General features: G+C 69.1%; 6 protein-coding genes across 9 annotated transcripts; all 6 read right to left on the bottom strand.

The window, feature by feature from the left end:
* Positions 1–946: 946 nt before the first annotated feature.
* S100A7 (S100 calcium binding protein A7) lies at positions 947–2,811 on the bottom strand. The gene is made up of 4 exons (XM_068922075.1): positions 2,700–2,811; positions 2,472–2,623; positions 1,632–1,836; positions 947–1,234 (listed from the first exon to the last, which is right to left on the bottom strand). Exons 3-4 carry the CDS (start codon positions 1,815–1,817, stop codon positions 1,070–1,072), a joined length of 351 nt encoding a protein of 116 aa, XP_068778176.1. The 5' UTR covers positions 1,818–1,836; positions 2,472–2,623; positions 2,700–2,811; the 3' UTR covers positions 947–1,069.
* A 1,562-nt stretch (positions 2,812–4,373) lies between these two features.
* On the bottom strand, positions 4,374–5,350 carry LOC138062870 (protein S100-A12-like). Its single transcript, XM_068922076.1, has 3 exons — positions 5,149–5,350; positions 4,897–5,059; positions 4,374–4,663 (listed from the first exon to the last, which is right to left on the bottom strand). The coding sequence occupies exons 2-3, from the start codon at positions 5,047–5,049 to the stop codon at positions 4,478–4,480; spliced, it is 339 nt and encodes a 112-aa protein (XP_068778177.1). The 5' UTR covers positions 5,050–5,059; positions 5,149–5,350; the 3' UTR covers positions 4,374–4,477.
* A 2,091-nt stretch (positions 5,351–7,441) lies between these two features.
* Positions 7,442–8,392, bottom strand: LOC138062872 (protein S100-A6). Its single transcript, XM_068922078.1, has 3 exons — positions 8,262–8,392; positions 7,994–8,140; positions 7,442–7,656 (listed from the first exon to the last, which is right to left on the bottom strand). Exons 2-3 carry the CDS (start codon positions 8,129–8,131, stop codon positions 7,513–7,515), a joined length of 282 nt encoding a protein of 93 aa, XP_068778179.1. The 5' UTR covers positions 8,132–8,140; positions 8,262–8,392; the 3' UTR covers positions 7,442–7,512.
* A 392-nt stretch (positions 8,393–8,784) lies between these two features.
* LOC138062868 (protein S100-A4-like) lies at positions 8,785–10,187 on the bottom strand. 3 transcript variants are annotated; one of them, XM_068922073.1, is made up of 3 exons: positions 9,732–10,187; positions 9,199–9,355; positions 8,785–9,056 (listed from the first exon to the last, which is right to left on the bottom strand). In XM_068922073.1, the coding sequence occupies exons 2-3, from the start codon at positions 9,337–9,339 to the stop codon at positions 8,892–8,894; spliced, it is 306 nt and encodes a 101-aa protein (XP_068778174.1). In that variant the 5' UTR covers positions 9,340–9,355; positions 9,732–10,187; the 3' UTR covers positions 8,785–8,891. The 3 variants fall into 3 exon arrangements, with proteins under 3 accessions (XP_068778174.1, XP_068778173.1, XP_068778175.1); XM_068922072.1 differs by having other exon boundaries at positions 9,494–9,752; XM_068922074.1 differs by lacking the exon at positions 9,732–10,187 and adding an exon at positions 9,466–9,686.
* A 1,483-nt stretch (positions 10,188–11,670) lies between these two features.
* LOC138062871 (protein S100-A4-like) lies at positions 11,671–13,165 on the bottom strand. The gene is made up of 3 exons (XM_068922077.1): positions 12,729–13,165; positions 12,437–12,586; positions 11,671–11,913 (listed from the first exon to the last, which is right to left on the bottom strand). The coding sequence occupies exons 2-3, from the start codon at positions 12,575–12,577 to the stop codon at positions 11,749–11,751; spliced, it is 306 nt and encodes a 101-aa protein (XP_068778178.1). The 5' UTR covers positions 12,578–12,586; positions 12,729–13,165; the 3' UTR covers positions 11,671–11,748.
* A 1,224-nt stretch (positions 13,166–14,389) lies between these two features.
* Positions 14,390–16,411, bottom strand: S100A16 (S100 calcium binding protein A16). 2 transcript variants are annotated; one of them, XM_068922538.1, is made up of 4 exons: positions 16,297–16,403; positions 15,734–15,827; positions 15,164–15,335; positions 14,390–15,057 (listed from the first exon to the last, which is right to left on the bottom strand). In XM_068922538.1, the coding sequence occupies exons 3-4, from the start codon at positions 15,317–15,319 to the stop codon at positions 14,893–14,895; spliced, it is 321 nt and encodes a 106-aa protein (XP_068778639.1). In that variant the 5' UTR covers positions 15,320–15,335; positions 15,734–15,827; positions 16,297–16,403; the 3' UTR covers positions 14,390–14,892. The 2 variants fall into 2 exon arrangements, with proteins under 2 accessions (XP_068778639.1, XP_068778638.1); XM_068922537.1 differs by lacking the exon at positions 15,734–15,827 and having other exon boundaries at positions 16,297–16,411.
* Positions 16,412–18,829: the final 2,418 nt, after the last annotated feature.

The raw sequence follows: 18,829 nt of genomic DNA, 5'->3' as shown, positions 1-18,829 counted from the left end.
TACAATCAGGAGCAAAACAAGATTTTCCGGTGCTGCTTTATTAAAACGCCCGGCCTGCCGGTCCGGCTGACTCGCTCGGGGTTGGGGGGGTTTGTTTAACCTGCCGAGCACGGTGCTGATCTCGGCTGTGAAACGGGGCCGTGCGTGGACCCGCGGGCGCTGCAGCGGGGAGCCCCTCGCCGAGGGGGGCGCGCTGCGTTTCACAACGGGGATGGGGCGTTTCGCAACAGGGCGCTAGGGACCGGCAGCCGTGTTGCAGAATTTTGTGGTGATTTGAGGAAACTGCAGTTCTCGCTGTTTTATCATCCCGGAGACAGAGCAGCGCTGCCCCCGGCCAGGATGGGTTACGGGGCTGGGGCGGCTCCCGGGCTCTGCAGCCCCCCGGCCGCGGGAGCGGAGCGAGCATCGGCTCACTGGAGCTGCCACGGGGAGCGAGCGGGAAGCGGGTGTCGGGCGAGGCGCGAGCGAGTGAAAGATCTGGTTTGGGGCAAGGGAGGCCGGTCCTGCCCCGAGGAGCAGAGCCCTGGCCGTGCACCCCACGCTTGGCAGCGGTTGCAAAACCCTTTTGAGATACGCCTTTGCCGGCTGGGGAAACAAAGGGCGGAAGCGCCGGGCTGGCGCTGCACGGCTGGCCGTGTTTCGCGGCGGGTTTTAGCCCAAGATCAGTGCGGGAAACACGTTCTGGCTGAGCAGCCCCCAGACCCGGCTTCAGCCCTGAGCGTTGCATCGGCCTTTCCTGCCGCCGCTGCTCTTGCACCGCGGCAGCTGCGTCTTCTGCGTCGTCTTTGTTTTCCAAGAGCCCCCGGGGTGGAGGCGGTGTCCTGCTGTGAGTTGTCCTCGCGGGCGCGTCTGTGCCCGGAAGAGGCGCGGGGTGAAGACGAGCCCCCTGCCCGCCCTCCCGCCCCCGCGCGGCGGATGCTGATGGAGTAGGAAGGACGCGGGGAGCTTCAAGGGATGCTTTATTGTCTCTCGAGCGGGAGAGAGTCAAGCAGGCAGAAAGCAGCTGTAGAGCCCCGTTCCCCCAGCAGAGCCGACCGGGGTTTCCCGCGCGGGTCGGACGCTCCCGGGCTCAGTCCGTCTCCGGTTTGCAGCGGTCGCTCCCGTGGCTGATGCGATGGGCATCGTCGGTCACCTTGGCCAGGACGATGGTGAACTCCTCGAAGGTCAGCTCGTGGTCCTTGTTTATGTCGGTCTCCTTGAAGAGGTCCTTCAGGTAGTCGCGGCGGTTCCTGCCCTGCACGGGGAGGGGGGGTGCGTTAACATGCCTCTCCCCAGGCTGCAGACCCGCCGGCGGAAAGCAAGAGCTGGCGGCGCTCTTGCACGCCCGGGGAAGCGTGTTTGGGAGCTGCCCGATGGCGGTGAAGCCCTTTTTACTTTGCAAGTAGCTCCTGAGCGACACGGCAGAGGGAGAGAGGCCCCCCCATCCCCGAGCCCCCTCGGCAGCACGAAAGCCCGATGCGCCCGGGTGGGACGCGCGTGCGCATCCCAGCCTGCCCTGGACCGCAGAGACCCCGCGGGCGCCGGGAAGGGCCGAGAGGCGGAGCGGGACCCCTGGCCCAGCCCTCGGCAGGGGAGGCAGGCGGCCGCCCCGGGACCCCCCAGCGCAGCCCGGCTCCCGCCGCCGCACTCACGCAGGCCTCCAGGAAGGTGGGCGCCTGCTCGGTGAGCAGCGTCCTGAAGTCGCTGTAGCTGAGCAGGTCGAGCTCGCCCTCCCTGATGCTGTAGCGGTGGTAGACGTCCACGACGGCCTTCAGGGCCATCTCCAGGGAGCAGTTTCCCGGGAACTCCCGCGGCTGGGGAAGGGTGGTGGCGGACATGGCTGGGCTCTCGGGACGCCTGCGGAGACCCCGCGGCCGTCAGCAGTGCGCAGCGGCCCCGCTCTCGGCCCCCGGCTCCCCGCCGGCCGCGCTTACGCGCCCGCGAGTCGTTAGCCGCCGAACGCGTAACGAGTGGTTTTAGGAATATCACCGTTTTACGGCTTCGCTCAACCACCTCTAATTTTCGCTTGGCCCCAGAAGCGCCTTATCCTTACTCACCTGAAGGCGCTTTGCTGGCGAGTCGGACAAACCGGTCAGGGTGCAGCCGCGCATCTACAGCGAGCCGCAGGGGCAGGCTCGGCGGCGGCTCTGCCTGCCCTCCCCGGCTCTGCGCGTCTCCAGCCCCACTGTCCGCGACCCCCCTGCACCGCCGGCGCGAGCCCCTGCTCTCGGCTGGGTGCCACCGCACGGGCGACCCCAGCGAAGGGCGCTCTCCTTGCCAGCCGAAGCACCTGCACCTCCACTAGACGTGGCTTGGAAATGTCGTTGCTTTTTAATGGCCAAAAAATCTTGCTGTAGCCAAAACTACCTCCTATCGCTGCCCCGAGTGGGAAGCGTGGCCTTAAACGTAGCATGCATGACATGGATGGAGATGCAGAACTGCTTCTCCCTCGTCTTCTAACAAGCTGCAAGAGCCGTTGCGATGTCACTTACCCCGGTCTCGGAGGAGGACGTGCAGAGGACAGGTTGGCTGCGGTGATCCGCGAGCCCGGGCTGCCCTTTTATACACCTCTGAGGCCCTGTTTCATCAGCGACTGACACATCTGCCTGCGGCAAGTGGTGGCTTGAGTTAACTTTTCCCGTACCTGGAAATTACAAGGTGGGAAGTTATGAACCCCTCCCTGGCTGGGCCCGCTGCGCCTTGTTCCTGGTAGCACCCACCAGGATGCAGAAAGGCCCCGTTTGCACCCTGCCGCCGTCTCCCAGGGGTGCGGGCCCAGGCGCACCCCGTCGCCCGCAGCGTGGGGACAGCCGGAGCATGGGCTGGGGGAAATGCCGGACGTGCTTTCATAACCTCAAAATGAGTGCAGAGAGCAAGTCCGTTTGGACATGACTTGCTGAAGCCCTGCAGGTTTTGTAGCATTCTGAAAATGTTTATCCTCTCCGGTCTTGAAGAACGATGGACTGTGCCAGAACGAGAAGCGTGGATAGCTTCCTCCCCCAGTTGCTTTTAATGTGATCTGATCCCGGGCTCTGCATTTTCTGCAATACCAACTGCTTAAACACCACTGATGATGAAGGTTGCATCTACCTTTCAATAAATTACTTTTCCTAGATGATTTTCTAACACATCCCTTGTGCCAGACCTTTCCTTTTGCTCCAGAAACATTGCAGAAGAAATCGGGCTCAAAACAAGAAGAAAACATGTTGTTGGGGTCCTCACAGGCTGGAAAATCACTGGGCGAGTGTTTTGCAACAGTCACTCAACGCCACTGCTCTTGCAGGGCATGAACAGGTACTGGAAGCAGAACAGGTACTGGAAGAATGATGAAGACTATATGAAGAAATAGAAAAATAACATCATAGATTATAGGAAGAGGGTAGGGACAAAAAAAACAAGATGGTCACCATTCCTGTTTGGGGATACTTCTACGTGTCCGGGGGGGGGGGTATGAAAATCTGTTGCGTGAGCTTTGTCCCGGTATCCCTGACTCATCATAGTCACCTTATTTTCCCCTTCTCGTTAGGGACTGCTGATAATCCCAAATTGCATCCGCGTTCCCCAGCTGGGCTTGCAAAGCCGCGTGCAGGGCTGCTTGCCCAACGCCCTGCGCACCGGCGCCTTCGCCCGTGCTGCGGAGCGGCCGGCCGGCCCCGGGGGCTGCGGGGGCCGCGCTCGGCTCCGCCACGAGCAGGGCAGCGATGCCCCAATGGCCCCGGCACGCCGCCGGCTGGGCGGGTGGGACGCCTGTTCCCGCACGGAGCCGACGGGAGCCTGAGGTCTCCCCGGCAGCCCCGGGGGGAGCGAGCTGCTCCCCGGTGGAGAAGGCGGCAGCGCGGAGAGCTGCATCGCCCCGTGCAAATAACCCCCCGCTGGCTGTTGCACCGCGGCTTCGCGGGGGACGAGGTCCCCCTTCCTGCTGGCCCTCCGGGGCTGCGGGTCCCCGCTCGGACAGTTAATCCCCAAAGGACAAAGGGTCTCTTCTCCTCTTGGGCATCCCGTGCCCGGGGCGGCTTGCGAGCGTGCCCCCGTGTTAACAAAAACGGGGGGGTTTACGCCCGGAGGGAGGGCCGAGCCCCCGGCTCTGCTGCGGGGGGAGGCGGCGGGCTGCAGCCGCGTCCCCGGCCCGGGACGCCCCAGCGGCTCTCGGCCGCCGCAGCGGGGACACAACAGCGCTATTGTGGCACCCGCGCCAGCCACCCTGGAGGTGATGAGTCCCCTGGTCTGCAAGAAGGCGTCCCGGCTCCCCGCGCCGCAGGCAGCAGGGTCCCCCTCCTGCCGCCCTCCCTTCCCCCTCGCTCCCCCCCGCGCCAGCTGCGTTTCGCAGCCGCGGGCTGGGCCGGGGCGCCCGGTGCGTCCCCCCCGGGGACAGCAGGACACGGAGCACGGATGCGTTTGGTGCTTGGAGAAAGAAATTTTATTTCAACGCCAAGGGCAGAAGCGAACGACAGAGTGGGAAGAGCGTAAGCCCGTGGGCACGGTCGCCCCGGGAGCTGCTTCAGTGGTGGGGACCGTGGCTGTGGCCTTGGCCGGGCTCATTGGGATGTTGGTGGGACCTCTTATGGGCTTCGATGACTATGAGAGTCAGCGTGGTCAGGAACTCGGTGAACTTCAGGCGGCCGTTGCGGTTGCGGTCGGCTTTGGCGAAGAGCTGGTCTATGTAGGCGTCGACGCTCAGGCCGGCCTGCAGCAGGACGCACACGGAAAAGAGCCAGGCTGAAGCACGGCGGGGCGCGGGATCGCCCAAAGCCCCCGCCGCCGCCGGGCTGCTCCTGCCCCGGCAGCACCTGACTTAGGGTTGTGTTGCAAAGGTTGCACGGTTTCAGGAAAAACCTGGAAACGCGCCTCGCCCTTGGGCGGCTCTCAGCCTCCCCAATGCCCCCAGGAGGCCCCGGCCCCCCGAGCCCCCCCTCTTACCGGCTTGGTGTTGGTGAGGAAGGGCTTGGCGTTTTCCACCAGCAGCGCCCTGAACTCCCCCTTGTCCAGGTAGTCGTCCAGGGGCTTCTTGATGGCGTACTGGTGGTAGATGTTGATGGCGCACTCCAAGGCGAGCTCCAGGTCGGTCTTCATCTCGTTGAGCCTGAGGAAGAGCGGGCGGCAAAGCCGTCGGCGGGGCCGGAGGAGCCGGACCCCCGTGCTGGGCCAGCCCGGCCGGGAGGACCTACTTACCCGGGAGCGGTCCGGCGGCGGCTTGGGGAGACGGCGGCGCTCCAAGGGCGGCAGGCAGGCGAGGTGGGGTGGATGCCGGCGCAGGCGAGGTGCCTTTTATACGCTGCGCGAGCTGCGCTCTGTAACACCCTCGGCTTTCCTCAGGGGCGATGACCCCAGGAATTGTGCAAGGCGGCGCGGCACGCAGCACGCCCAGCCGGGCTCCTGGAAGCGGCTTTTCCCGGGGCGGGGGTTAGCAAGGGAGGCTCCGCGGGATGCACCCAGTTCGTTAGGGCATTGCAAAGAAAGGCAAAAAAAAAAAAAAAAGAGGTTTGTGGGAGCGGGTGCCGCAGGGCCGCACGGGGGGCAGAGCCTTCCTGCGCGGTCCGAGGCCTTTGGGGCAGATGGGGACAGGCGAAACGCGCCGGCCGGGGGGCTCCAGCGAGTCAAGGGGGAGGGCACTGATTTTTCCCATGGGGAAAAGTCTTTTTGCATGAGGAAGAGTCATGAGCTGCATCCCTGGCCCGCGGTCTGGGTGCCGGCGGGGTGACGGGTCCCGTCCTGCTGCTCGGCTCCCCCAAGTCACAAACCCGCACCCCACAGAAACGGTTTCTCAACAGCTCCGCTGCGGAGCCAAGAAAGATGCTACAAATCCAGACAGGTCTGCGTGCCGGGAATCGGCCGGGCGCGCTTCAGAGCGTCGTTTCCCAGCATCGGCTGCTGCTATCTGCTGAAAACCGAGGGCACGGGCAGCTGCTTCCAGCTCCCGCCACGTTCCCCGGCGCCGGGGCCGGCACGGCTCGCCCGAGGCGCCGCGGGGCTCCCGGCCTCCGGCTCCCGCCACCCCAACAGGATCGCGGGTGCTGAATTTGGGAAGGGGGGGGGGCTCATGCCAAGGCTGTGCCGCCCGCATGCTCGAGCCCTGCAAGCCCCTCGGAGGCAAGCGCTCCATCCCTGGCGGTACTGTGTGCATTTTGCTGTGACGTTGCAGGCTCTGTCACCTCCGCCGTGGCGCCTGCCCCGTCCTCAGCGGGACGCCGGGAAGCCTCGTCCTGGAAGGGGTGGGAAGGAGCCGGGCGGTACATGCGGGACGTGCGTGTGCCAGCTTCGGAGGTGTGAAGGGACACGCGGGCGCCACCGGTCACCGTGCTGCCACCTGCCGTTGGACGCGCCGCGCACGCAACGCGCCTGGGCGCGCCGGGAGCTCCTGGCACAGGTCCTGCTCCCGGCCGCGGCAACCCCAGCTGCTGCTCTGGCCTCGGGGCACGAGCCGCCGCGGGGTGCTGGCATTTGCATGGGGCGTTGGTGTTTGCACAGGGCGCTGGCGTTTCCATGGGGCGCTGGCATTTACACGGGGTGCTGGCGTTTGCACGAGGTGCTGGTGTTTGCACGGGGCACTGGCATTTTCATGGGGCGCTGCCATTTGCACGGGGCACTGGCGTTTGCACGGGGCGCTGGCATTTGCACGGGGTGCTGGTGTTTGCACGGGGTGCTGGCATTTTCATGCAGTGCTGGAGTTTGCACGGGGTGCTGGTGTTTGCACCGGCGCAGCCCCGAGGACAAGGCAGGGGGCAGATCCGTACAGGCAGGCTGGGATACCCATGGAAGAGGCACTATCGCCCTGCAGTCATGCCAGCCTCTGGTGTGCCAAAATCCCAGATCAGGCACAAAAAGAGCCAGGATGTAAAAGGCATCGGGGGGGGGGGGATCCCCCTCATGCAGGATGCAGGGGGGCTGCAGGGGGGTAGTCGGGGGGGCTCCCTGAGCCTGGGGGAGGCTGGAGAGGTTTTTGCTTCCTGATGCCAGTGGGGACGCTGGGGTGACCCCACGCGTTTCCGAAGCAGCCTCTGCACCCTGCGTTTGAGCAGAGAGGACACGCAAAGAGCTGTTTTCCCGGCTGGGAAAAATCCACATTATTCCCGATTTTCTAGCTGCAAATCCACCCCGAGCCCTCCACCAACCGCCCCGGCCCTCTGACACCCTGCGCTCATGCTCGGGACCTCTCTCCAGAGAGCGATGTCCTCCCCACCCCACCCAAATTGGGAACGGCATCCTGCCCCGGGGAACGGGCAGGGCACCGCCAGCCCGCGGACGGGTCCGGCCCTGCGGGACACGAGCCCCGGCTGCAGCTCTGCCCACCCCGTGCCCCCTCCCCCGAGCTGCCCCCTCCTCCCGGGCTCTCCGGCTGCCCTCGTCCCCCCGCCCAGGGCCTCCCTGCGGGCAACACCACCCAGAGGGGACGGGGAAAAAAAAAAAAAACTTAAAATCTCATGTTTTTTTTTTTTTTATTAAAGACTCCAAAACGACACCAAACTCATAGCAGAACTTTACAAAAAGGAATTTTATTGGGCGCCGGAGGCGGGGGGAGCCCCGGGGGGCCCGGCTCTACTGCTTGTACTGCAGCAGCGCCTCGTTGTAGATCATGGCCAGGGCTCCCAGGAAGGTGACGTACTCCTGGAAATTCACTTCCTGGTCCTTGTTGCGGTCCAGGTCCTCCATGAGCCCGGCGACCTCGGCCTCCTGCAGCTTCTGCGGCGCGGAGCAGAGCAGGGAGCCGTCAGCGGATGGGGAGGGGGCCGCCCCGAAGGCCGGCCGCCCCGGGGGCGCGGGCCGGGGGCTCGGGCATCGCTGCCAGGCGCCGGAGCCGGGGCCGCAGGCAGGCGGGCTGCGGGGCCGGGAGATGCCGCGGGACCCCTCGACGGGACCCCCGGCTCCTCGGCCGCCTCGCCAAGCGCCGGGTGCCCCAGGTGACGGGGCACCTCTTGGCACGGCCGTCCCCTGCCCACGCCGGTTTTGCCGCTCCGTCTCGGGGGGCCCCGTCGGGCAGGAGCCGGGGGGCCCCCGGCGGCGCCCCGCCACCACTCACCGGCCCGATGGTCAGCTCCTTCTGGATGAGCTCCTTGAGCTCGCCCTTGCTCAGCGTGGTCTTGTCGCCCTCCTTGCCCGAGTACTTGTGGAAAATGGCCACGAGGAGCCCGATGGCCTGGTCCAGGGGGGCGGCCATGGCTGGCGGCTGCGGGGGCCGGCCGGGCGCTCAGCGGGGGCGGCCCACGCGCGACCCACGCCGCGGCCTCCCACGCGCGGCGCCCCCCCTCCCCCGCGCGGCGGCAGGGGCAGGGGCAGGGGACACTCACCGACGGCGGCGGGACGGCAGGAAGAGCAGCGGCGGCGCCGCCTCCTCCCCGCTTTTATAGCCGGGCGCCGGCTCCTCCCAGGGCGGCGGGGGCCGGGGCAGCCCCTCCCCTGCGCACCGAGAGCCGGGGGGGGGGGGGGCACGTCGCGGCCCCCCCGCCCGCCCCCTCGGGCCCGGGCCAGCCGAGTCACCGGGGATGCGGGCCGGAAGAGCTGCTCCCCGTCCCCGTTATCCCCGTTCCCAGCCCGTCGGGAGGCATCCATCCCGGGGCAAAGTCCCCGCCGAGCCCTGCGCAGCCGCAGGGTGGGAAAGGGAGCGGATGCGGGCGATGCCCGAGGGCGGCCGGCGGGGTCTGCCGCTGACCCCCGCCGGCACGCGGGGCGAGCGGGGTGCCCACGCTCCGGCTCCGAAGCGGCGCCGTCCGGCACCACCTGCCTCCGCAAACTGCAGGTGGACAGGGCCTTGCCCGGCGCGGTGGGATCCCAGCCCACGTCCCCCCGGCAAAAAACCCGCTCGCAGAGGGCTTCGTTGAAAGCAGCCTTTATTTAAAGAATAGGAGGAATTCTTTAAATTCCTCCTACGGTGGTGCAGGGGTGACGGGGGCGACCGCGGCCCCGGCCCGCCGCCCGGCTCACTTCCTCCGCGGCATCTTGTCCGGGCAGCCCTGGAAGAAGTCGTTGCACATCATGGCCACGCAGGCCAGGAAGGTCGCGTACTCCTGGAAATCCACCTCGCTGTCCTTGTTGCTGTCCAGGTTGCTCATGAGCTTCTGGAAGCCGGCCTCATCCGTTTGTTTCTGCCGAGGGGAGAGATGGGGACAAGCGGGCGGTTTGCACGGCGGGCCGAACGCCCCGGCAGGGGGGAGCCCTGCATGGCGCCAGCCCCCCAGGCCACCACGGGCCACCGCGGGCCACCACGGGCCACCGCCCCACGCTTACGCTGATGAAGCTCGGCAGCTCCTTGGTGAGCAGCTCCTTGAGCTCTTGCTTGTTCAGCTTGTACTTGTCCCCTTCCTTCCCCGAGTACTTGTGGAAGGTGGAGACCATCACGGCCAGCGCCTGCTCCAGCGGCCACGCCATGGGGACACCGGCCAGTCTGCGGGCACAGAGAGCCGGAGCGGGTGAGCCGGAGCCGGGAAGCCCTGCAAACGGGGGCTGCGGTGTCCCGTCCCCCTCCCCGGGGGCTGCTCCAGGGCAGGCACCCACCACCCAGGCGTGCACGGGGATGCATCACCGTTTCCTCCCCAGATGCACCCGCCGGCCGCTCCGTTTGGGGCAGGACGCCGCCAAGAGAAGCCAGGCAGAGGGGGGAAGCAGCGGGGAGCCAGCTGCCCCCCCCGGGCCGCCGAGCCCCGAGCGCTGCCAGCCGCCGGCCCAGGCGCAGCAGCAGCAGCAGCAGCAGCAGCAGCAGCAGCGTCCAGAGGAACGGCGGGGAGGAGGACGCCAGGACGTCATAGGAAAAAACAACTCACCAACAGCTCAAACCGCAGGGTGGGAGCGGAGCCGGCACGATGCCGCAGCATTTATAGCCCCGCCGGGGACGCCCCCGCGCTATGGGGATGGAGAGGGACCAATGCTGCTCCAGCGTCCGTCCAGACATTGGCTGGCAGGAGAAGAGAGGAACCCCCGAGAGCAGCGGCGGCCGCCCCGGCGCAGCCCTCCCGGCTGGTCCTGCCCTCCCCAGCCGGCCTCGGGGCTGCTGTGGGTTGAAAAGAGCAAGATTTGGGGGCTGGGAGACCCCTGGCCAAGGAGGGACCCCGGGGCACGAGCGGCCTCTTGGCCAAAGCCGACCCCTCGGCGGCGGGTGGCGGACGAGCTTTTACCCCTCCTTGGGCTCAGCGAGCTTAACCACGGCAATCGCCGCCCGAGCGGAGGGGCTGAGCGGGCTGGCGGGAGCAGGCGCGCGGGCGGCCCCCGCTCCGGCCCCCGCCGGCCTTCGCTGGTGGCTTCGCTGCTGTTGGGGTTTGCTGCTTTTTTGTTTGTTTGTTTGCTTGTTGTTTTTTTGCTTCCCTCCCTCTGCTTGTAACGCAAGCCGCTCGCAGGCGAGCTGGGATTCCCGCGGCCGCCTTGCACGACGGAGCGCCGCTCGGGTGGCCTCGGCGCGTGCCAGGGAGCCGCGCGGGACGGCCCGCAGCCCTGGCCGCCTCCCCGCGAGGCCCCCCGCTCGGCAGAGGGGCGCCCGCCGCCGCGGGGACCCGGGCCAGAAAAACAAGGGGGAAAAAAAAGAAAAAAAAAAAACAGGAAAAAAAGAGAGGCGGGCGCAGGAGGGGTTTCCGCTGGGAAGGCAGCGGCGGGCCGGGTCCCCGGGGCCTCCCCTGCTCCCGGAGCAGCGCTGGGTGCTGCGGGCACCCCAGCTCCGCCGGGGGGTTCCCTGCCCTTCGCCGGGGAGCGCGGCCGGGGGCCAGGACCGGCACCACCAGGAGCATCCCCCAGGGAGGGGATGCTGGAAGGAGCCTTTTGGCCAAACGAACCCCCAAGCCTGGCCCTCATCTCCCCGTTAAGAAACGGGTGCAAGCCGGTGCAAATTCCTGGGGCGGGGGGAGAGGCTGCCTGGGGCCCGGCTGCCTTTAAGAAGAGCAGGACAGAGGAGGGAAGAGCTGGGAGCTGCTGGTGGGGCTGGGGAAGGAGCTGCTGGGGGTGTGGGGAGATGCTTTGCAGGGCGCTCGGCTTGGCCGTGCGTTGGAGCAGAAGCTTTGCAAGGGCGTTTCCAGCCCCAGGGCTGCTCCTCCGGGGTTTGGGGCTGCTGGGCACGGCTGGAGAGGAGGAGGAGGAGCAGCAGCAGCAGCGACGCTCCCTGCGAGCCAGCCTGGACCTGCAGGGAGCCGACGAGGCTGCGGCAGGGTGAGCCACATCCTGCCCAGCCGGTATCGCAGGGCGAGGTGCCCGGAAACTGCCGTCGCCCGCAGCCCGGCGGTGGCTGGGGGAGGCCGGGGCGAGCGCGGGTCTGGCTCCCGCGCGGCAGCACCCCGGCATGGGCTCATCCGCGTCCGGGGGGCTGCGGGGAAGGGTCTCCTCCAGCCGCAGCTTTTCCCTGCCGGGGGCCGGCTGCAGCCTTCAGGCCCCGCCTGGACCCTGCGTGTTGCTCCGCTCCCCGCGCTCGTGTTGGCCGCGCTAGCCTGCGAGCCGAGCCGGGCGCGGGGAAGCTCATGTGGTTCGAGTTAAACGTGAAGCGGCGCCCGCAGGGCTGGTGCTGGTGGGATGTTTAGCTGGGCTGCGTGCGTTGCCCAGAAACGGCTCCGAGCAGCTCTGCTCCAATTTTCCCAAAAGCGTGCGCCGGCTCCCGGGGCCGAGCTGCGCCATGGAAAATCCCAGGGAGGGACGAGCCGGCGGGAGGGAGCGGCGGGCGCCGCCTCCGCGCCAGCGACCCCGCGCTCGGCCCCCGCCGAGAAACCCCCTGCGGACGCGCGCGGAGGCTTTGCAAAGGCTTTTATTGAACGCACGGCGGCGGCGATGCCGTGCCGGGGGCCGCGGGGCGGTGGGCGCCGGGGCTCACTTCTGGCGGCGCTGCTTGGAAGGGCAATCCTTGAAGAACTCGTTGAAGCCCATGGCGATGCAGGCCATGAAGCAGGCGAACTCCTGGAAGTCCACCTCGCTGTCCTTGTTGTGGTCCAGGTCGTTCATGATCCTCCTGAACTCCCCTTCGTCCATCTGCCCCTGCGAGGGAGGAGAGGGGTCGGGGCGCGGGCCGGTTCGGGGCTCGGCCGGCTGCTCCCACGGGAGGGTGCAAACAGGGGCTCGAGCGCTGGGCTCCCCGCGCCGCCCCCGTCCCCCTTGGGAAGGCGGTGGCCACGCAGGCGGGGTGCGCTGGCTGCTCCTGGGCACGGCTCTATAGCACGTGTGGTTTTCGACCATGAAAAAAATCTGCCAGATTTCGGCTCCCTCCCGAATTAAACTGGAAACCAGAAGAGGAAATGCAAAAAGAAAAAAAAAAAAACGGGGGGGGGAGGGGAGATAAAAAGCAGAAATCAGCACGCAACTGTTTTGCCAATCAAAATATCTCTACGGCCGTTTGCGGGCCTGCGAGGAGCCTGCTCCAGCCCGGGTCCTCCCGGCGCCCGGCCGGTGCGTGGCCGGGCCGGGGGCTCAGGGCGCTGCGCGGGGGCCGTGCGCAGCCCCCCGGCCCGCTTCGCACCCCGCCAGGACGAGCCGGGGAGCGCCCTGCCCCGGGGCCACTTACGCTCCCGAAGACCGGCAGCTCCTTGTTCAGCAGCTCCTTGAGCTCGGCCTTGTTGAGCTTGTACTTGTCGCCTTCCCTGCCGGAGTACTTGTGGAAGGTGCAGACCAGGGCGGTCAGCGCCTGCTCCAGGGAACACGCCATGGCCAGCTCCTGCGGGCAGAGCCGGGCCGCCGCGCTCAGACCCCCCGAAAGGGGTCGGCGGTGCCGGAGAGGCGTTTCGGGGCCCGGCTGGGTGCAATCGCCGCAGGGGTGCAAACCGCGGCGGGGGGGGGGGGGGGGGTCGACGACTCACCGGGGTCAGTGCCGCTGGCGGGGGTCTGCAAGGAGCCGGGGTGTCGCTGCCGCCGTGCACCGACCTTTATACCCGGGCCGGGGCGGCGCTGCCCCGCGCAGCCCCCGGGCTTTCCCAGCGCCTCCGCGCCGGCGGTTTCGCCCACGCCTGGTTTTTGCCCATCGGGCCGTGTGATGCGGTTAGCGGGCGGCGGTGGCGTTTGGGTCAGCCCCCCACCGGCAGCTGCAGTCCCGCCGAGACGGGGCGCGCGGACCCCGCTGCAAGGGGGGCGGCGAGGCGAGCGCAGCGTTTTGCCGGGGGCTGCCGCGTGGCGTCCCCCGACCCCAGATGCGCCAGGCTGTGCGGGGACAGACCCTTCCTCCCAGTGCCAGGGGCCGGGAGGTCCTGGCGACGCCAGAGTCCTGGATCCGCCTGCACCCGCCCAGCCCTCGTTTCCCAAGGAGGGGGCGCGAGCCCCAAACGTTTGCCCTCGTCGCGGGGTAAAGCAGCCGGGTCCGGGGGTCCGGGCGCCCGCCACGGGGGTGACAGCACCAGGGAGCGTCGGGGGCCGCGTGGGGCCTCGCGGCTGCTGCAACGCCGCGGCGCGGTGAGCAGCTGGCGCCGGGCGCCCGGGGGCGGTGGTGCCGGGGACGGGATGGAGGGCTGGAGCTCCCGAAATTGGGAGCAGCTGCAGAGCCGGGCGGCCCCATCCGCACCCTGCGCCGTTCCTCTCCCGCCCGCCACGTGGCACCGTGCAAAGGGTCCCCCGCGCGCGGGCGTGCGCCCAGCGCCCGTTCGGGCACCCGGAGCGGGAAACGACGGGCCCGGCCTTGAGCGAAACGGGCGCGGGAAGCGGCCCCCAGCGCTGGCCCGGACGCCTGGGTCCGACGGGGGGAGCGTGCCGGGGACGGGACTTCTCTAGCGGGTCTGGGCCGGCGGGCCAGGCGCCCGGTCCCCAGCGCGGCGCATCCCCCCCTGCTCTCCCCTGCCGCCGCTGCGCCCCTGGGTGCCCGCGCCGGCGGCCGGGGCCGAGCGCGCTCCTGCTGCCGGACTCGCGTGGGACCCGCGCTCGCGCGTGGCGGCGGCTGCGGGGCCGCGGAGGAGCGGGAGGAGGAGGAGGAGGATGGGGCCGGCCCCGAGGCGCTGGCATCCCCCCCCCCCCCGCCTTCCACCGCCCCCACCCGGAGCCAAGTCTCCTCCCAGTGGAAAATCCCCGGGCGGCGCCGGGGCCGAGAGTCGGGCAACGAGCCAGCGCCGGGGGCGGGACGGGGCGGGACGGGGGAGATGGGACGGACGGGGCGGGACGGGACGGACAGGACGGGACAGGACGGAGGGGACAGACGGGACGGGACGGGACGGGACGGGACGGGACAGGACAGGGGGGACGGGATAGATGGGACAGGATAGACGGGACGGACGGGATGGGATGGGACAGGACGGAGGGGACAGACGGGACGGGACGGGACGCGCCGCCAGCCCGGCCCCCGCGGATGCGCCCCCGGGAAGCCCGAGCCCCGGGGGGGCCGGAGGGGGGTGAAGCAACCCCCCCCCCCGGGGCTGTGCTGCTGCCGAGCTGCTGCAGCGGCTCCTGCCGGCCCGCGGCGGCAGGTTTGGGGAGGAGCGGGCACGACCCCCCCGGACCCCCCCCAGACCCCACGCGAAGGCAGAGCCTCGGCCCGACCCGCTGCTCCTCCACACTTTATTGCTGCAATAAATAAGCAGGCAGGTCTCGCCCGCCGCCCCCAGGGCCAGGCGGCGCGGCGGGGCCAGAGCCTTCACCAGCTTGGGCCGGAGGGAAAGACACCGTTTTTCCAAGAAGTCCTGGCATGTGGGAGGGGGGAAGGAGACAAACCCCCCCCCAACCGAGGGGAGAGGGGGTCGCTGCAGCCGCGGGGTTTCTGCCAGCGGGGCCGTGCCCCAGAGCCAGGGCGGAGGTCTGAGAACGGACAGCACTCGTGTCCTCGATGAGGCAAGACTTCCCTTCCGCTTGGTGCCCCCGCGAGGTCGAGGCCGGCAAGGGCGGGGGGGCAAGAAGGGGGCTCCCGCCTGCTGGCTCCGCTCGCCCGGGGCACGGCCCGGGAGCGGGGAGCAACCGGCCCCTTCTTGCCCGCGCCCGGCGTCCCCCCGGGGGGCTGGCGGAGGAGGCGAGGAGCCGCGGGGGGCTGGCGGGGTGGGGGGCGGCCGGCTACTTGGTGTGCTTGACGCTCTGCTCCTGCTGGCGGATGATGTGGGCGATGGGGCTGGCGATGCCGCCGATCAAGGTCCAGTACTCCTCGAAGCTGATGCGCCCGTCCTTGTTCTCATCCAGGTCGCAGATGAGCTTGTCGGCCGCGCGCTTGTTCCCGGTGTCCTGCGGGGAGAGAGCGGAGCGGCTCGCTGCCGGCCGGGAGCCCGTTCCCGCGCCCGTTCCCGCGCCGGCCCCGGCCGCCGGCCCGCGCCGCCCTGCCCAGCCTCACCGTCAGCATGTGGTTGAGCTCGCGGCTCAGCATCTTGCGGAAATCCTTCTTGCTGATGCGCCGGGGCTGCCGGCAGCAGCAGCAGCGGCTCGAGTACTTGTCGAAGTTCTTCACCAGCACCTGGATGGCCCATTCCAGCTCGGTGCCCTCTGCCATGGCGGCCCGCCGTCACCTGCGGGAACGGGGCTGTCGGGGACGCCGGGGCGCCCACCCGCTCCCCCCCCGGCGCCGCTTCACCCCAAAACCCCTCCGGGTCCCGGCTTGCACCAGGGGCGGCCCCGGCGCCTCCTCCCGCCCCGGCTGCGGTGCCGCCTCCGTCCCGAGCCGGGCGCCCCACCTGCGCCCCGGGCCGGGCGCCCACGCGCGGGGGCCGGGGCCGCGGGGTCCCGCAGCGCCCGCTCCCGGCCGCCCCTTCCCCGGGCTCGTTAGCCGGGAACGGGGCTGGGAGAGGCCGGCGGGAGGCAGCCCCGGGCGCCGGGGCAGGAATGACACCGGCCGGCTGCCGGCTCTCCCCTCGCTGCACGGCCCCGGCAGCGCCTCGGCATCCAGCCCTCGTCCGCAGGGATTTACCTGCTCCCGTCCGCCAGCGCCCCACGCCCCGGGATCCGATCCTGCCCGCGAGCGGGGACGTCCGAGCCTCCCTCCGGCACCAGGAAGCGCCTTTCTACGGATGGGCCCAGCAGGATGGACCCCGTCACGGGGTCAGGCGCCTGCATCCTGGGCAGGATGCGTGCGGACGGGAAGGGGAATTGCGTGGAACAGGCTTTTTCCTGCCCCGGCCCCACCGGCGTCGGGGCACCACGTCTCCCAAGGAAGGGTCCTCCTGCAGCCCAGGCCCCGGCCGCAGCGCCCAGGCTGCGGGTCCTGGGGTGGGAGGGCCCCGCACCGGGGTCCCCCGGGCTCCTGCCCGCGCCCAGCCCATCCTCGGGGCGTCCCGGCTCGGCTCCGGGACGCAGGTGTCTCCGCGCGGCCGCCGCGGGGGCGAAGCAGAGCCGGACGGGCAAGACGGGGCTCGCCGGCAGCTCCGCGATTCCCACCCGAGCTGCTCCGGCACGTCCCGCCGCTGCGCGCGGCTTTTCCCACCTAAATACCCACCCGAGGGGCGAGCTGCCGTCCCGAGCCCGGGGTCTCACCTGGCCTCGCCTGGGGGTGCCGCTCCGCCTGTCCGTGCCCTGCCGGCTGGCTCCGGGGTGGCAGCGCGGGCGCGACGGGACCCGCTCGCTCCTCACCTCGCACCCATACCGCCAGGGCCCCGCTTGGCTTTTTAAGAGGTTCCCGCCCCTCCGGGAGCCGCTGACGTTCCCGGGGCGTTCCCGGGCCGCCGCTCACCTGCGAAAGGGCTCCGGCCCATTGCAACACCCGAGCAGCGCCGGACGCGCCGCCGGGCCGAGGGCGCTCGCTCCCCGTTTTCCCCAGCCCCGTGCAGCTCCGCGTTGTTGTTTTGCACGGGGCCGGGGCCGGTGCGCGCCCGCTGCCTCCCCCGGCCCCTCTCGCCAGCCCCCAGCCCCGGCGGGGACGGCGGCGCCGGCGCTGTCGCCGCTCCTCGGAGCCCGGAGGGACGAGTCCGGCACCGCCTGGGAGCCTTCCCGGCTGCGCTGGGGGCACCGTTTATTTTAACCAAAAGCAGCCGTTCTAGAGGCGGTTTCGTGCCAGGGCTCCGAGCCGGCCGTTTCCAGCTCTCGGCCTTTGCTGGACGCGCTGGGTCGGATAGGGCGCGTCCTGGCTGGGTGCTGTGCTTGTGAACGTGCAGCCGTAACTACTTGTCCCGGCAAATTGTACCCCTGCGTGTCTGCTGGAGCAAGGGCACAGCGATTCGATGCCGAGATCAGATACGGGGGTTATCGGGAGCTGCATATTTATAGATGCAAAATTGGAGGCGATATCTGATAGACAGAAGCCACCTGCTTAGAAGCCTGGGCCGCTCCGGGGCGCGCGCGCAGGAGGAAGCCGCGGGTGTCATCCCGCTCCCCGCTGGCTCCTCTCTAATCTCGGCTGGGAGGAAGCGAGCCCGTCCTCGGCCGAGATGCTCCCGTGCCGTTGATGCAACACCGCGGGAGGGTGGGAATCCCTCCCGGCCCCTGCAGGCAAACAGCTCACCTCTGAGTCACGGGCTTTCATTACCCTCCTGGAGCTGGCAGATGTCACAACTGCATCCAGGCCCTTATTTTTACAAGGCATCCAGGGTGTGTGCGTGTGCTCGGAGCAGCCACGGATGTTACCAACCCGGTGCAATACGGTTCCCAGCTGTTTCGATTGCATTTTTGGCCTTCCCGGTCCCCTCCGCTCCAGGCCTGCAGGGGCAGGAGCGGTTCGGCTGGTTGCGGGCGGGCTCTGCAGAAGGGCGACACCGACCCCTGCTTTTTGGGGACCTTTTGCGGGGTGCTCTGCCGGGGAGCCCAGGGCACCAGCCACCGGCGCGGGCTGAGCCGTCCTGCCAGCGCTGAGGACTTTCCCAATGCAACACATGCTTGTGACGGTGGCTCATGCCGTAGGAATTGTCTTCCTCCCGACAGCACATCGTCACCCTGGGGACCAGTCACCAAACCAGAAAGGGGACCAGGAGTCCCCACTCCCACGGCCCAATTGCACACCGAGCTCCCTGCCCAGAGCGGGGACGAGAGCCCAGGCATCCGGGCTCCCCTTTCCCCCTCCCACCGCAGGAACCATTTGACACATTTCCTGTCTCCAATTAAGTGCACACCACACCTTTCTGCTTAATTTCCATGTATTTATTTCCAAGGCAGGAACAATAAATAGTCATTCTCCTTGTGAAATCCACCCCAAGGTGAGAGGAGGCAGGAGGCATCCCGTGGCCGAGCCTCCGTGCCGGTGGGCCGCGGCGGCCGCCCTCCCCTGCCGCGGCCCCGCCGTCGGGTTCGTCAGCCCGCGTCGCGCTTCTGCTTTTCCATCCCTTATTTTCAGTCCAGTCTGGCCGGGCTCGGACGGCCGTCCCCGTCCCCGTGCCCGTCCCAGCGCCCCCGCAGCCCGCTCTGCCGACCGCCCGGCGGGACCCCGGCCCCCTCACAGCCCCTTGCTTTGCCCTCCGCGTCCTCGCTGCCGGAGCGTCCTTGCTCCACCCCAGCGAGCCACCGTTTTGTGGCATTTACTGCTTTCTGATTTACCGCGATGGCACAGCAAGCCCAGGCTTTCCCGGCCCCCGTGGCATCTCGCCGTTGGCCTCCCGGCTCCCAGGTCTTTCCGAGCCCGGCGCCGGGTCTCCCCCGGGCTCCCGCAGGGCGGCGCGGGGTGCCGGCAGGGCACGGCCCCACCGCAGGGGACCCGCCGGGCTGCAGCAGCCTGCGCAGCCGCAGCGCCCTGGGCGCCCTGCCGATGTCCTGTGCACCCCCGCAGCACCCCGGGCACCCCTGCAGCGCCCTGGGCACCCTGCCAATGTCCTGTCCACCCCCGCAGTGCCCTGTGCACCCCTGCAGCACCCTGGGCGCCCTGCCGATGTCCTGTGCACCTCCGCAGCGCCCTGTGCACCCCCGCAGCACCCTGGGCGCCCTGCCGATGTCCTGTGCACCTCCGCAGCGCCCTGTGCACCCCCGCAGCACCCTGGGCGCCCTGCCGATGTCCTGTGCACCTCCGCAGCGCCCTGTGCACCCCTGCAGCACCGTGCACCCTGCCAATGTCCTGTGCACCCCTGCAGCGCCCTGGGCACCCTGC

The sequence above is a fragment of the Struthio camelus genome, chromosome 30 (genome assembly GCF_040807025.1).
Source record: "Struthio camelus isolate bStrCam1 chromosome 30, bStrCam1.hap1, whole genome shotgun sequence".
Classification (NCBI taxonomy): Eukaryota; Metazoa; Chordata; class Aves; order Struthioniformes; family Struthionidae; genus Struthio; species Struthio camelus.
Note: the sequence above shows the minus strand (reverse complement) of the source record. Positions and strands in the feature narration are given on the sequence as shown.